The following is an 11,693-nucleotide window of genomic DNA, read 5'->3' as shown; positions in this document are numbered from 1 at the left end:
TTCGGTATGATAGTGACAGATTCAAAATTTATACAAACCTTACTATAGGTAAATTTACATTTCTCCAACGTGTAAGATATTGAATCCAAAGAGTATCATTTGTTCCTTTTTGCTTGTCTTGATAGTTAGATTCTAGATAGAAAAGATTATATATATATATATATATATATATATATATATATATATATATATATATATATATATATATATATATATATATATATATGTATATCAATGAACTTGCTTTTCAGTGATGCAAGGTACTGGCTAAATCGCGCTTAAATTTTCCTCGTTACACATCGCACTTTGTATTCTCCTATTTCAACAGTTTTGATGAAATATGATGAAATACAAGTCTGTGAAGTTTTGTGACTAATTCCCTTTCTAGTACACGCAATGTATGCGATCCACATTCCTACCCATCTAAGATAACTAAATGCGTTGTTTTTGCATCAGATAACAATTTCAAAAAGGATGAAGAATGAAACATGCGTAAGATATCCAGGTGACCTAATTTCCGGACAATGTATCCATGAACTTTACCCAGTTCATCCCATGATCACTTGGATAAAGTTTGGCCGCCTTCGATGAACACAATCAGTTGATAGTTGCACGATATTACGACCGGTTCATCAGAGTTTTAGTGAGAAAACTTTCCAAATTAACTCAGGGTAAGTCTTGAAGCCAAAACTAATAGATTTTATGTTCATTCTCCTCTTCTGCAAATATCTTCAATTTATATTTTTTCCATTTTCGTAAGCTCACACAGCATCGATTCAAGTCACATAAGTTTTCTAACAGGTTTCAATTAAAAGCTGGCAGTTGATCCTATATAAATCAACCATTTTTGGTCATTCTCAATAATTCATACTGAGACTACATCATCTATTCAAATTATTAATATTAAAACTGATATAAAATCGCTTTCTTCTAATTATATCAACATATACATATATTTTATAAATTATTGAGATAAAAAGAATGCATTTGAATCGTCCTATTATAAGGAAACTACTGGAATTCAATATGGCCGCCGATAAAAAGGATCTAGAACGGATGAGATGCATCTTAACGGATACCTTGTATAAAGGACAGCTGCCTTCAAGAAAAAACATTTGAAAACCCTTTTCTTTATTTCACTTAAATATTTAGCACATAAAAGGTACATCAGTTTATTATATGCTCAAACTTAACGATGACGTACACATTTTCAAAAAGAGCTCCGATTAATATACACCGCAACCCTAATTGTTATAATAAGTGGCCATTTAAACAAAAAGTGTAAGAATGTGATGTATGATGGAAAATTACGAATTATTTCTTGTTTGCATCATTGATATTTACAGTCTGCGAACGATCTCAAGTTATATATGGTCTAAGCCATATCTGTGATTTCTTGACCCAAACCTTAATATATATGTTTTATTTACCACAGCATACTTCGGTCAATTAGCTACACCAATTAGCTACACAACTAGGGTCTAGTTCATGCCACATACATCTACTTTCATTTCTGTGTTGTCGTGCTGTCCACTGAGTCGGTTTATCCAGAATTTAAAAGAAAAAATAAAAAGACTGGTATATAGGTAATGTTACTATTATTCTTCATTTTCAACAAATTATAAACCGATTTTTACCCTCCATCAATTTCAAACATTTTGTAAAGTGATAGTCGACTATTTTTCAAACTTTTTCTTAAACACAAGACCACCCTTTTCTCCACATTGTTGAAAACACAACCATAGACCACCAGTTTTTCAACATGTTAGAAAAAGTTCTAAATTACAATTTTTCTAAATTTAGAAGAAAACTAGCTAAAACAAATGCATTATTTCAAATAAAACTAGAAAGATAAAATTGCTTTAGGAAATTCTAAACCATCAATTTTTCCCAAAAACTGAGACTAACAATTTTTGTTCAAAATCGCTAAGCCAGTTCAAATATCAGGGAAAAAGTTGTTTAAATAATTGAAGAAATCAATTATTTCTAGGTAATGTTAGTATATTATGAATTCCTAAGACTCACAAAAGTCACCACTTAATCATGTAATTGAAACAAAACATGAATATATCACTTAAATATTTTAGCCTAAGCATCCAATTTAGAGAAAATGGTTATAGACTGGTTTTTTGTTACTTTAAATAAATACAAAATTCAAAGTTCTGAATTCCCACCAATTTCAATTATTAATTCAGCAATTCCAATACTAATTTAGTTTCCATAGAAGCAACAATAACACCTTACATAAATGGCATCAGCACATGAAAGAAGTCAGCAGTAACTTCCCTTGATTATACCTATATTTATATATATATATGCAAATTTATCTATACCTTAAAGTTTACAAGTTTTAATAGGAATTATCTATCTATCTATCACGTCGATATGTGAGCAAAACTTGGTGTGTATATAACTGACTTGGTGATAAAAAAATTCGATCAGCAATCAAACAATACCAACTTGAAAATTCAATTTACAGCTGGAATATGAAGATTTAAAATAGATGACAATCAATAAAATGATCGATTTATTCTTAATAATATAGGTGTTGTACAAGGAATTATAGGCGAATTACATTCGATATGTGAAATCTCCATGGCTTTTTATACAGATAAATTGGTCATTCGTATAATCTCCAACTCAACATAATACATGAGGCACACAATACCATTATCAAAGGTGAGGATAAATATTACATTAAAATGTATAAACAGTCATATTAAGACATAGTTAATGCTGTGCAGTCATGTTATCTGTTATTAAGCAAAAGAAATCACAAGCAAACAACAAAGAATTCGATTATTTGCCAAATTCATATAAACCTCCTGATGAAAATATTGCAGCTGACATTAAAATATATGACGACATTCAGTCCACATGTTTATGAGAATTCCCGACGAAGTGAGTGTTAGTTATATAACCAAAACCTACGGTGTTTATTTTATCTATTATATATTTATTTATTTTTATTATGATGTGAAATAGTAACTGTAAATTATGTTGGATATTTCTTCTGGTAGTTTGCATGCTCGTTGATACCATATCATTATTCAGCATCGTTTTAACTATTTACAAGTCCTATATAAATATATACTCTTCAGTAGTTAAAACATTTTTATCATTCTGTATTCTTACTTTATTAATCTTTCTAAGATTTTTCATTTGTTTCCTTAGACTGAATTATTCATGATTTAAAATAAGCTATTTTAAAATTACAGTTCGTATTTGCTTGATAAAGTATTCAATTCAATGTATGATTTTAAACAGTTCTGGGGGTTCGCTTTGTCAAATAATATATCGCATTTAGATTTATGGCTAACGTGGGAAGCATTACACTATCCAGAACATATTTCGTCTACTCCTTGTCTGTTATTTATTATCGCATATCTGGCGTATACGTATTCCCTAGCAATACATTTCAAGGTACAAAACTTGTTCGCTAGTGGAAAGATAGGTTAGTGCGGGACGAGTGACAGCGGCTACCCATCCTTAGTGTATAAATGTAAACTCCGTTTCTTTCTGTTGTGGCCAAACTTTCGAAGAAAATAAATTATAGAAAGGTTTATGGCCACTGTTATTCGTTGTAAAACCCAACTGTAGCTTTTCATCAATTGTAAGCATAGCATTTTAAAAGTTCTTCTTTTTCTACAAGAACCATATAAATATCTATATTCTTTGCACTCAGAACAATCTTGATGAACATTGCTATACTTGTAACTGTCTGAATATTATATTTTTTGAAACAATCGGATAGCTGTCGGAACTTCCAACTTGTGAAAACTGACATAAATTTCTGAATCACTAACAGACATCAATATTGATTATAGGGCCATTATAATTTTATGAATTTTAACGTACAAGTAGGTGGACTCGAGGATGACTGTAAAAGTGTTTCTTGATTTGATGCTCGAGAAAATATACAATAAGCTTATTGTCATTCTCGTAACAGATCCTTATTATGGAAGCCAAAGCAACCGAGCTTACCATCGGCTGGCAGACAGAACAATCACTTTCCCAATCATTCTGCACTCTGCTTGAAAAGGAACTATGGACAGACGTAAGATTTACCTTCAAGACCGAAGAAGGCGTTGTAGAGTTGAAGGCGCATGCATTAATTTTGGCGGCGAGGAGTTCAGTCTTTCAGGCCATGTTTTTTGGACAGCTGGACAGTAAAAGAGAAGTTGAAATAGTAGACGCTTCAGCGAAATCCTTCGGGCTATTTTTAAAGTAAGAAGGATTACTGTAGCCTTTTTTAATTTCCAAGCATGTATGTAACGATTACCCAAAAATCAGTGTCTTGTGTGATCGATATATATTAGTAGTATAGGGGCCATTCCAGTGATATGTGCAAATTTAATATGGGTGTAGGGCATTAAAACATGCAGCAATACAATATGGGGATGGCCAGCTATGTGAAATTAGCTTGGGGATTGATAACTATGACATCTATGGGAGAGTAACAGTGTCGACCACTGTAGCAAATTATAGGAATTTTACGTTATGGGAAAGTATTACCTAATGTGGGAAATTATCATACTGGTCGGCCATTATGGACACCCATGAGATGTTAACATCACAAATAGAACTATACAGGTAGTATGTGAATTCAACATAAAATGAAATGGCAGGGCCCAGTATTTGAGCTAAACATGAACAAATCGCTATGGGAATGTGCTGGAATTCAACACATATAGACAAAATGAAAAAGAGAGAAAAAAACACTAGTGGCAGACAGACATCCATCTACACAGACCAACACCCATCCTTACTGACCACGACAGATTGTTAACTCCAGGAAGCTATATTTATTATCCAACACTAGCAATTAAAAACATGCGGTTGAATAATGAAGAGAATATGTGATGGTGATTATCACCCATACTTATTGACTCTTGCAAGCCAATAGGTGTGAGGAGAATGATATATGTTATGGTAGGATCACTAAGGCATATTGTAACAGGCCAGACATCTCTTTAAAGACAGATCCCAAACATAAAAAACAAATTGGGTGAGAGAAAAGTAGTTCATGCTTTATGTTGACTTTAAAATTTATATTTGAATTTTAATGATTTTTTAAATTCTAACATGCCCAAATACAAACTAATGTGTCAGAAGAAGTATGGCATATTGCATATCTTATATTACATGTTTAGGCTCGAATAAACAGCAACACAAGAAAGAGTCAAAATAACAAGCTTCGAAAAATTGTAATAAATAATTTTTTCCCCTGGAAAAATACTGTAAAAGTGAGAATAAAAAAACTTACGGTTTCAAGAATCAAATCCAAAAATAATCCAAGAATAAACCACAAATAAAATTTTAGAAGTCCTAATAATAAAATGTTCTAATGAATGCAAGTTCGAGTCCCAACGAAGAATCCAAGATGGAAGGCGATGACGTATGCTGTAACTTGTGCTGTGTTGAAGTCTACAGTTACTTGTAGAAATACAATAATTAATCCTCCGGTCTTTGAAATCCAAATAAATATTTTAAGAAATGTCTTTGTCAAGAATTCTGTATGAGCACAAAATATTTCCAGAGAAAGGAATTACTCTTTTAGAATCCGAAAAATTAAGATAAATCTTAAAAACTCCAAAACATTCATAACAGAAAAAACAACAACTTGACCTCATGTGTTTGAAAGCCCAAAAATTCTGAGATTTCTCTCTATACATCACTAATGATACTAAGTATTTCGCAATTTTGGAAATGCCTGATTGCGAAATAGTTGATCACGTGATCATGTTAAGCTATAAAAAATCACTTAGCTCCTTTATGTCCTTGATTAGAACCAATCATTTTACTCCGAGAATAAAAGTTGTTTACTTGACCCTCAAACAAGGCCAGGACCTGGGTAAAAAAAGGAAACAGTGTTTCTATTATTAGGTATTTATGGAAAGAATCGGATCAAACTGAATATTCTGGAAAATATCAAATTCCTAGTAAACAATATTACATTACATTGACACGTAAAGAAAATAAAAAGATTCCAAAACTCACAATCAAATTAAATCAAACACAAATTAAATCAAATATAAATTAAATCAAATATACGTAACACATGAAAGGATTATTTACGCACATATATTACACCAAAACACCCACCATTACAAATAAATGTATGATAGGATAACTTAGACACACTTTTACAAGGTAGGAGACATCCATGCCTTCAAAGAAACCTATGAAAGCGAAAAGCAAATATGCTATAGAATGTTCAATAGCACACAAACAAACACTTACATTTACAAGCGAACCACATTAAGGAAAAGTGTATATATCTCATTGCAGGATAAATAACATACCCTGACAAACATTCTGGCTTAAAAATCAAAGCGGATGAGAGGAAAGGGAGATATGTTGATATGATAAACGCTCTCTTTACAATCCAACAACCACACAGGCGAAGGGACGAATATGATAATACTAACACACACATATATGACATCAAAAACTAACTCTTATAACGAAAAAGGAAGGCATCGTACGATAAATGACACATTTAATATTTGAAACAAACATTTACACTTAAAAAAACTGATGAAGACCAAATGGGATTTGTATGGTTAGATAATAACATATACTGTTATGTTTCCTTCACCACCTACAAATAAACCGGTCTAGAAGGAATAGCCATGTTATATCATTACGAATACTCACTCTTACAATCAGGGATAAACAGAGTGGGGTTTGGTACTTCTTGTTTCATTCAAGTACACATACAAAAGGAGAAGCACAGAAGATGGGAATTGTAATAAATCTTCCCTTTTCAAGGTAATAGATGCTTACATTGGAGTTTGTCAACAAAACGTAGTTAAAATACATACAACACAACTTAACTTTTAGTCGCCCTATACTCTGTTTTGCTAGCGACTAGTGTTCCAACATCCTTTTTAAATATCTTTGTTTTCATTGTCGATCCGTGTTACAAGTTCAACCGTTTATGTTTTATAGTTGATAGTCCATAATGATTCTACGAAGACAATGTAGTCTGAATGAAACATCATACTCGAGATATTAGTCTATGACTTTTTTGTATGTCACTTCTTGCTTTCTTGAGAATGAATGACAAGGCCAATACAAATTTGCAAGTCGTTTGGTGAGAAAACGAATTAAAACTAGTTTAAGCACACTTGAACCGCAGCGTGTCTTTTACTCAAGCATATCAAGCCAGAAGCTATGTTGCTCAGCCCATCAAAAGAGTACTTTATACCAACCTATCACAACGCAGGATAACGTATTGCGTGGCGAATTCAATGTGGAATAATAGCATTTCTACGATCATCAGCGACACAGTGTTTACATGTCCATGTTGTACAGAACCCTTACTGTGGCTGAGTTGAAAACTAGCACTATTTGGTGGGGTTGACTTACAATGGCTTCTGATATCCACAGTGATGTTATCAACGCTTTTGATGACATATTATAATCACACGATACAATGACTGGGAATTTCTCAACATCTTTAGCCACCATTGATAGCACATGCATCACTGCTGTTCGAATTCGATAACTTTAAAATGAAACCAGAAGACTTGCAGAAATCTGTAGTAAGACATGAATAGGACACATACAAGGCGGCTGTAAGGGGAAAGGCGAATTAAAACAGATGTCCTTCAGAGATGAATGGAATTAGAGCAGCGAAAGACTGGCTTCCGAACTCGGATGTGTATTCAAACACATCGATCAATCGAGAGAGAGAGAGAGAGAGAGAGAGAGAGAGAGAGAGAGATAGAGAGACGGGGGTGGATGGGTTGAAGAGATAGAGTTTTATGACGCATCACTGGCAGTGTACAAGAGAATGAATCCTACAGTTCCAAGAAAATCGAAGCAGCAGCTGCAACAAGAATAATAAAAGCAAGACAGACGACGACACGCCAGCAGCGGTTTGACACGAACTAAGGAAAAGACTATATCACTTAAATTGACTAATAGAAAATCTATGACGTTTTCAAAGAAATTCATTGAGAGTCAATTCAAAACAGTATATATATATATATATATATATATATATATATATATATATATATATATATATATATATATATATATATATATTAAAACGGAGGTGGAAAATGAATACCTGAGATATTATGACCCTTTCGTCATTACTGTATTCGGTATATTCTGGCGAATAGGAAAGAACATGGGTTTGAAAGACTTCATTTGATGAAAGTTCACTATTCACCTCTTCAGATGCATTGTAGGAGTAATGTTAAGCCGAGACTATATATACATGTAACTGCCATGCACTATCAAGTCTACAAATAGTGTATTTCAGCTAATTTGAGACATCTATCATCCGTTTGTTTGTAAGTATTGGCATTGGTTAGAAAATAACGTGTGTTACATTTTTGAAAGCATGTGTTGGTTACAAAGGGTGAGTTTCTGACTGTTATAAATATGTATTACATTATAATGACATGCGTTGGTCAGTAAGAGTGGGTGTTGGTCTCTTAAAGGGGACGCTTTCCTGTTATTAGTGTGTATGTCTGACTCTCCATTTATTTTCAATTACCGTATAACTCCATATTGACGCATCTGTGTTAAATTCCCTTAGGGGACATACAGTCATATCCATAATGTGAAATTCCCATAGATAATCATACTGGCGCGTGCGTGATATTTAATTCCCATAGTGGGCTATAGTGTCCCAAAATGTTAAATTAGCAAAGTAGGCCATAGTAGCCCAGAATGTTAAAGTCTTTCTAGGTGGCAGTAGTATCCCAAATCAATGGCAAGTTCCCATATGTGTCCATATATTCCGTGTCCGTGTAATTTCTGATGCATGGACATAATTACCTCAATCTCTATGTTAACATTCTATAGAGTGATGTCTTTCCCTACTCTAACTTTGAATTCCCCAAGAGGGCTATGGTGTATCCCCCACTAGTTATATGTGATCAGTTTTCAGTTTTCCTGTATTTAATTATGAACAAATTTCACTAAGGAGGTTAATTCAGCTTTCCAGCACATCAAACATTATAGGACAAATTTGTGTAACATAGTTTATGAAGTGTGTATCCTGTATTAGTCTACTTTTTTAACACAAAAGTATTTTTTTTAAGAACCTGTTCCAATGCATGCATATTTAACGTACATCCTAGCCTCGCGTATTGTTCCTCAGCTAATTAACTAAACAGAATGAGGATTGTTTTTGTTTGTAGTACACGAATTTTTTAATTTGATTTGTATGTTCCAGGTGTCTCTACACTGACAACGTAGATCTCGATGAAGACTCTTTGACTCAGGTTATTAAACTTGCCCACAAGTATCAAGTAAATCATCTTCTGGCTGAATGCGCTGAAAAACTTGCCAAACGCATATGTCTCGAAAACGCTTGCCAAATCTTAAACGTGGCTGTTTTCTATGATTTAACAAAACTCAAAGAAATAGCATGTACTTTTGTAGATGACAAAGTAGACGAGATACTAGAATCTGTAGGATTTATGGACATTCCAGTTGAGACTCTTAAGGTGATTCTTTCAGGCGATTTTTTTTATACCAGTGAAATCCAAATCGTCAAGAAGTGTCTAGAATGGGCAAAAAATAAATGCAAGCAACAATGTCTAGATCTCAATAGCATCAACAAGAGGAGAGTTCTTGATAGTGCTTTTTACTTTCTTCGACTTACATCTTTGTCTCTTTCTGATTTTACAGAATATGTAGTGAAAACATCTCTTCTCGACCAGGATGAATCATTCAAAATTTACCTCCATATGGGATCCCCGTCATCACAAGCAGATATTGGTAATTCTATAATTCCTAGAAAACCAAGATTAGTTAAATTTCCCTTCAATGCATATCAGAATCAAATCACTTTAGAGTCCCCACATGACATTTATTTGGAGGGCATAGAGCTTCATCCATGGGAAACGATATACCAACAGTCTCATTGCAAACCAAGCGAATGTTCGTTGCCAGATTCTGTTTTGTACAATACTGCATTTTGCGGACAGATTTTAATCAAAGAACTAGATTTGAATGTCGCATTCCAAACTCCAGCTCACGAAAAAAGCCCGGACATCATTCAACTGAAGGATAGGGTTTTCTTACCCAGCGATAAAGGACCTTATAATCTCACTGTAGAAATGACATGTATCACTGCATATGACGCAGTTTTTCTTGAAAATGTTCGGAAAAATGCTAAACGTTTCAAACCATCAGCTTTCGTTTTCTCGAATTACACGTTGATAATTAAAGCGTTAGTATGTGCCAATGTCTCAAATAGGTAATTAACTGATTCACACATTTTATTTTCAAGGACTCTATGTGTATACTGTGACGTATCTATGTCATGTAAAAGAAGTTACAATTGTTACTCATTTCTCTTTTCACAATCGCTTGTTCTATAAATATTGCATGGCATATGTATTGCTTATATATATATATATATATATATATATATATATATATATATATATATATATATATATATAAGGAGCACTTTAGGCCAAATGGTAAGCCTTTTAAGCCGCATAAAACTTCATGTGTCCATCTAATGGCTGTGTTAATAAGAAAACCAGTGAGTACACACACACACACACACACACACACACACACACACACATTTACATGTTTGTATAGCACAGAATGATGTGCATATACAAGTTAAAAAGAAACTATGCCTTCTCCGAGAGCATATGCCTGAATCAAAAACGTTCAATTTATGAGTCAACCAAAGATTGTGTTGTTCTAGCAAAAATGTCACAGATTTTCAGACCTGTTAAAACTGTTATCAAGAATGTTGGCGAAAATGAGAACTTCAAAGATCGAAGGACTACATCCACAACACGTTCAATTACTTTAGTATCATTTATTTTCGTTGAGGCTCAATTTTCGTGGTTCTGTAAAAAAAAAAAAAAAAGAGGGCATTTTCGTGGTTACTTAAATTCGTGGTTTTGCCTGTCTGTCAAAATTTGCATATTAGTAGGTATTTAATATTATGGTTTAACCTCTACAAATACCTAAAATAAAGAAAACCAAATAATAACACTAATGCCGATGCAAACGGCGGTCATTTTAATATTTAAAGCAATATTACCACCCGTATGAGCACAAATTAAAGACCTGGCAAGTTCAATGCTTACACCGTGTTTTCGACTAAGTGAATAACATCAGTCGAAGCCGAGGCAATCAACAACACTAAAACAATACTTCCGTCTCTATGAGCACAAATAAAACACTTGTCAAGATTAATCACATTCACCATGTTTTCATTTGAGTGATCGACATCAAAGAAAGCCGACGCAGCCAACAACACTAGGCCACTCGGTTATTAACGTACATATGAATCTTTTTGGACGGGGTACCAGACAGATCCCCCCATTCCAAAAAATAAAAATAAAATGTATTTTATGTTTGTGAGTTTCCCCCTTAGATATGTTGTATGTTTTATTTTAAAAGAATTTTTATATCAAAAATTTAGTTTGAAATTTTTGATGGGGTATTTATTTTTCCCTAGTGTTATCTATAGGGTTGTTTGTCCGAGCCTGGTTTTATTCACCTTACTCGGAGTCCTTTCCCTAGAATAATTTTTGTGACCTTTGCTAGGGGTCTCCTATGTCTCCGTGTTTGCTATGTGTATGAGTGCTCTATTGTGTGTATGCTATATTGTCTGCATGTTTGAGACAGCAAGTTTATATCAAATTTCTTTCCCAGTTGTCTTATTTCGGTCTTTTGGATTTAGAATC

The 11,693-nt window shown here is 33.4% G+C and overlaps 1 protein-coding gene across 1 annotated transcript; it reads left to right on the top strand.

Moving 5' to 3' along the window:
- Nucleotides 1-586: 586 nt before the first annotated feature.
- Nucleotides 587-10,348, top strand: LOC149798976 (BTB/POZ domain-containing protein 3-like). The gene is made up of 3 exons (XM_089957011.1): nt 587-671; nt 3,950-4,227; nt 9,203-10,348. Exons 2-3 carry the CDS (start codon nt 3,959-3,961, stop codon nt 10,233-10,235), a joined length of 1,302 nt encoding a protein of 433 aa, XP_089813137.1. The 5' UTR covers nt 587-671; nt 3,950-3,958; the 3' UTR covers nt 10,236-10,348.
- The last annotated feature ends 1,345 nt before the right edge of the window (nt 10,349-11,693 follow it).

The sequence above is a fragment of the Sinohyriopsis cumingii genome, chromosome 5 (assembly GCF_028554795.1).
Source record: "Sinohyriopsis cumingii isolate HCF-2022 chromosome 5, ASM2855479v2, whole genome shotgun sequence".
Classification (NCBI taxonomy): domain Eukaryota; kingdom Metazoa; phylum Mollusca; class Bivalvia; order Unionida; family Unionidae; genus Sinohyriopsis; species Sinohyriopsis cumingii.
The sequence above is the reverse complement of the archived record's forward strand: the minus strand, read 5'-3'. Positions and strand labels throughout refer to the sequence as shown.

Bases quoted from the DNA above. Each gene is read 5' to 3' on its own strand.
- LOC149798976 (XM_089957011.1), top strand. From the start codon at position 3,959: ATGGAAGCCAAAGCAACCGAGCTTACCATCGGCTGGCAGACAGAACAA. The intron at 4,228-9,202 runs GTAAGAAGGATT...TGTATGTTCCAG, and splicing joins TCCTTCGGGCTATTTTTAAA to GTGTCTCTACACTGACAACG.